This window comes from Salvelinus fontinalis, chromosome 22 (genome assembly GCF_029448725.1).
Source record: "Salvelinus fontinalis isolate EN_2023a chromosome 22, ASM2944872v1, whole genome shotgun sequence".
Classification (NCBI taxonomy): Eukaryota; Metazoa; Chordata; class Actinopteri; order Salmoniformes; family Salmonidae; genus Salvelinus; species Salvelinus fontinalis.
This window is the reverse complement of record NC_074686.1, coordinates 14,682,035-14,687,034: the sequence shown is the minus strand read 5'-3', so window position 1 is coordinate 14,687,034 and position 5,000 is coordinate 14,682,035. Positions and strand designations below refer to the sequence as shown.

Sequence of the window (5,000 nt, the reverse complement as noted above, 5' to 3'; positions counted from 1 at the left end):
CACAGACAGAGACACACCAACACACCCACACCAACACAGACACACCAACACACCCACACAGACACACCAACACAAACACAGACACAGACACATCAACACAGACACACCAACACAAACACAGACACAGACACACCAACAAAACACAGACACACCAACACAGACACAGACAGAGACACACCAACACACCCACACCAACACAGACACAGACACACCAACACAGACACAGACACAGACACATGCAGTCCCTACCTGACATACAGTAGCTTGGAGCATAGCGTCTAACCCTCCCTCTGGTGTGTCCATGTTGCCTGATATCCTCTGTCTCTTGATGATGCGTGTAAACTCGGACATGTTTGCCGTCATACTAAGAACATGGTGGAAGCCATGGGCTGGGCGACACTTCACCTCATAGTCACTGGAGATTGGTGCGGGGGGGAGGGGGTGGAGAGAGACAGGGAGATGGGTGCGAGGGGGGGTGGAGAGGGAGAGTCACTCATCATTGAAAGAATGAAGATACCTGTAGTCCAGCAACTTGAAAGGGTTCTGTTAGTGAGTTGATGTGTCTGAGTTGGTGTGTCTGTGTCTGAGTTGGTGTGTCTGAGTTGGTGTGTCTGTGTTGGTGTCTGAGTTGGTGTGTCTGTGTTGGTGTTGGTGTGTCTGTGTCTGAGTTGGTGTGTCTGTGTTGGTGTTGGTGTGTCTGTGTCTGAGTTGGTGTGTCTGTGTTGGTGTGGGTGTTGGTGTGTCTGAGTTGGTGTGTCTGAGTCTGTGTTGGTGTTGGTGTGTCTGTGTTGGTGTGTCTGTGTCTGTGTCTGAATTGGTGTGTCTGAGTTGGTGTGTCTGTGTCTGTGTCTGTGTCTGTGTCTGTGTTGGTGTGTCTGTGTTGGTGTTGGTGTGTCTGTGTCTGAGTTGGTGTGTCTGTGTTGGTGTTGGTGTGTCTGTGTCTGAGTTGGTGTGTCTGTGTTGGTGTTGGTGTGTCTGAGTTGGTGTGTCTGAGTCTGTGTTGGTGTGTCTGTGTTGGTGTGTCTGTGTTGGTGTTGGTGTGTCTGAGTTGGTGTGTCTGAGTTGGTGTGTCTGTGTCTGTGTTGGTGTGTCTGAGTTGGTGTGTCTGTGTCTGTGTTGGTGTGTCTGAGTTGGTGCGTCTGTGTCTGTGTTGGTGTGTCTGAGTTTGTGTGTCTGAGTTGGTGTGTCTGAGTCTGTGTTGGTGTGTCTGAGTTGGTGTGTCTGTGTCTGTGTTGGTGTGTCTGAGTCTGTGTTGGTGTGTCTGAGTTGGTGTGCCTGTGTCTGTGTTGGTGTGTCTGTGTCTGAGTTGGTGTGTCTGTGTTGGTGTTGGTGTGTCTGAGTTGGTGTGTCTGTGTTGGTGTTGGTGTGTCTGAGTTGGTGTGTCTGTGTTGGTGTTGGTGTGTCTGAGTTGGTGTGTCTGTGTTGGTGTTGGTGTGTCTGAGTTGGTGTGTCTGTGTTGGTGTTGGTGTGTCTGAGCTGGTGTGTCTGAGTTGGTGTGTCTGTGTTGGTGTGTCTGTGTTGGTGTTGGTGTTGGTGTGTCTGAGCTGGTGTGTCTGAGTTGGTGTGTCTGAGTTGGTGTGTCTGTGTCTGTGTTGGTGTGTCTGAGTTGGTGTGTCTGTGTTGGTGTGTCTGAGTTGGTGTGTCTGAGTCTGTGTTGGTGTGTCTGAGTTGGTGTGTCTGTGTCTGTGTTGGTGTGTCTGTGTCTGAGTTGGTGTGTCTGTGTTGGTGTTGGTGTGTCTGAGTTGGTGTGTCTGTGTTGGTGTTGGTGTGTCTGAGTTGGTGTGTCTGTGTTGGTGTTGGTGTGTCTGAGTTGGTGTGTCTGTGTTGGTGTTGGTGTGTCTGAGTTGGTGTGTCTGTGTTGGTGTTGGTGTGTCTGAGTTGGTGTGTCTGAGTTGGTGTGTCTGTGTTGGTGTGTCTGATTTGGTGTGTCTGTGTTGGTGTGTCTGAGTCGGTGTGTCTGAGTCGGTGTGTCTGTGTCGGTGTGTCTGTGTTGGTGTGTCTGTGTTGGTGTGTCTGTGTCGGTGTGTCTGATTTGGTGTGTCTGATTTGGTGTGTCTGTGTTGGTGTGTCTGAGTCGGTGTGTCTGAGTCGGTGTGTCTGTGTCGGTGTGTCTGTGTTGGTGTGTCTGTGTTGGTGTGTCTGTGTCGGTGTGTCTGTGTCGGTGTCTGAGTCGGTGTGTCTGAGTCGGTGTGTCTGAGTCGGTGTGTCTGAGTCGGTGTGTCTGAGTCGGTGTGTCTGTGTCGGTGTCTGAGTCGGTGTGTCTGAGTCGGTGTGTCTGAGTCGGTGTGTCTGAGTCGGTGTGTCTGAGTCGGTGTGTCTGTGTCGGTGTGTCTGTGTCGGTGTCTGAGTCGGTGTGTCTGAGTCGGTGTGTCTGAGTCGGTGTGTCTGAGTCGGTGTGTCTGTGTCGGTGTGTCTGTGTCGGTGTGTCTGTGTCGGTGTGTCTGTGTTGGTGTGTCTGAGTTGGTGTGTCTGAGTCGGTGTGTCTGAGTCGGTGTGTCTGAGTCGGTGTGTCTGAGTCGGTGTGTCTGAGTCGGTGTGTCTGAGTCGGTGTGTCTGTGTTGGTGTGTCTGTGTTGGTGTGTCTGTGTTGGTGTGTCTGTGTAGGTGTGTCTGTGTAGGTGTGTCTGTGTTGGTGTGTCTGTGTTGGTGTGTCTGTGTTGGTGTTTCTGAGTTGGTGTGTCTGTGTTGGTGTGTCTGAGTCGGTGTGTCTGAGTCGGTGTGTCTGTGTTGGTGTGTCTGAGTCGGTGTGTCTGTGTTGGTGTGTCTGTGTTGGTGTGTCTGTGTTGGTGTGTCTGTGTAGGTGTGTCTGTGTAGGTGTGTCTGTGTTGGTGTGTCTGTGTTGGTGTGTCTGTGTTGGTGTTTCTGAGTTGGTGTGTCTGTGTTGGTGTGTCTGTGTCTGTGTGTCTGTGTTGGTGTGTCTGTGTTGGTGTGTCTGAGTTGGTGTGTCTGAGTTGGTGTGTCTGTGTGTCTGAGTTGGTGTGTCTGAGTTGGTGTGTCTGTGTTGGTGTGTCTGTGTTGGTGTGTCTGAGTTGGTGTGTCTGAGTTTGTGTGTCCACCCTACCTGCAGGGGTTATTTATCTTAGAGGGGTGTACATTGATGTAGGGGGAGACAGGTTTGTCAACGAAGGAGCCGAACCCCAGACGCAAATCACTGGAATGTTCTCTCATACGGTGGGACAAGGCTACGCCCACCGTCTTCAGCTGCACCAATAGGGAAACATCAGGGAGATTGACATACTGTACACCCAACCAATCACGGTAAAGAGTAAACACTTACCTAGTCAAGGTAAAAATACAAATGTCTTCATAAATCAATCTATTTCAGCTGAAATCGTATTAAAGTTTATTTCGATAATTAAAAGTGCTAAAAGTTGTACTGTGAAAACATTATACTTTAGGTTATGTAGATAATGTAGATAACCAGTCACTCACCTGGTCCAGGTTTTCTTGCATGGATGCTGATACGTCCACCAGGTAGTACAGATCAACAGGATACCTCTCTAACTGTTGTACTGCTACTATCACACTGGCCTCAGCACCTACACACAGTGTCATGTTTATTTGGATAAAACAACCATTGGAAATATCACTCACCAGAGTTCTTGCAATGAAAGCAGTAGTAAAACTGGGAACTAAAGATCAGGATAGGGCTGTTGTGGTGACCGTATTACCGCCACGACGGCAGTCATGAGTCATGACCGCAGTACAATTCCATGTGACCGTTTAGTCATGGTAATCTCCTCTCATGCACTCTGGACATGCTTTGGTAGTACCCAACTCACTAACAACCATCAGGTCCAAATGGCCTGGTACTCAGGGCTCTATTGTTCCTCCATCAGGTCCAAATGGCCTGGTAAGCAGGGCTCTATTGTTCCTCCATCAGGTCCTAATGGCCTGGTAAGCAGGGCTCTATTGTTCCTCCATCAGGTCCTAATGGCCTGGTAGTGTATATGTTGGTGTGTGTGTATATGTATATGTTCCAAAGGCACGCATCAGTGGCTTATTTGCAGCTTGTATGTGTGGAGGCCTGGAGATGCTAAATGTGTTTATGTTAATTAACGGTCAATTACTGTGAGACCAGCACTCTTTCGTATGACAATAACGGGCTGAAAAAATGTCATGACTGCCACAGCCCTAGCTCAGGACAATATATACAGAACAAAATATAAACGCAACATGCAACAATTTCAAATATTTTACAGAGTTAAAGTTCATATAAAGAAATCAGTTAATTGAAATAAATAAATTAGTCACTAATCTATGGATTTCACATGACTGCGAATCCAGATATGTATCTGTTGGTCACAGATACCTTTAAAAAAGGTAGGGGCGTGGATCAGAAAACCAGTCAGTATCTGGTGTGACCACCATTTGTCTCATGCAGGGCGACAAATCTCCTTCACATAGAGTTGATCAAGCTGTTGATTGTGGCCTGTGGAATATTGTCCCACTTCTCTTCAATGGCTGTGCGAAATTGCTGGATATTGGCGGGAACTGGAACACGCCGTCATACACGTCGATCCAGAGCATCCCAAACATGCTCAATGGGTGACATGTCTGGTGAGTATGCAGGCCATGGAAGAACTGGGACATTTTCAGCTTCCAGGAATTGTTTGCAGATCCCTGCAACATGGGGCCGTGCATTTTCATGCTGAAACATGAGGTGATGGCAGCGGATGAATGGCACGACAATGGGCCTCAGTCATGGTATCTCTGTGCATTCAAATTGCCATCGATAAAATGCAATTGTGTTCATTGTCCGCAGCTTATGCCTGCCCATTCCATAACCCCACCGCCACCACGGGGCACTCTGTTCACAATGTTGACATCAGCAAACCGCTCACCCACACGACGCCATACACGTGGTCTGTGGATGTGAGGCCGGTTGGACGTACTGCCAAATTCTTTAAAACAACGTTGTAGGTGGCTTATGATTGAGAAATTAACATTCAATACTCTGGCAACAGCTCTGGTGGACATTCCTGCAGTCAGCATGCCAAT

General features: G+C 48.6%; 1 protein-coding gene across 2 annotated transcripts in view; it reads right to left on the bottom strand.

The window, feature by feature from the left end:
* The window catches only part of LOC129819914 (integrin beta-8-like), a 23,248-nt gene that overhangs the window by 12,419 nt on the left and 5,829 nt on the right, over window positions 1–5,000 (bottom strand). The window contains exons 4-6 of one of the 2 annotated variants that reach the window (XM_055876609.1): window positions 3,432–3,538; window positions 3,061–3,200; window positions 250–415 (exon numbers count right to left, since the gene is read on the bottom strand). In XM_055876609.1, the coding sequence (XP_055732584.1) occupies window positions 250–415; window positions 3,061–3,200; window positions 3,432–3,538 (413 nt within the window). The remainder of the gene's footprint in view (window positions 1–249; window positions 416–3,060; window positions 3,201–3,431; window positions 3,539–5,000) is intronic. The other variant, XM_055876610.1, reaches the window with a different exon arrangement.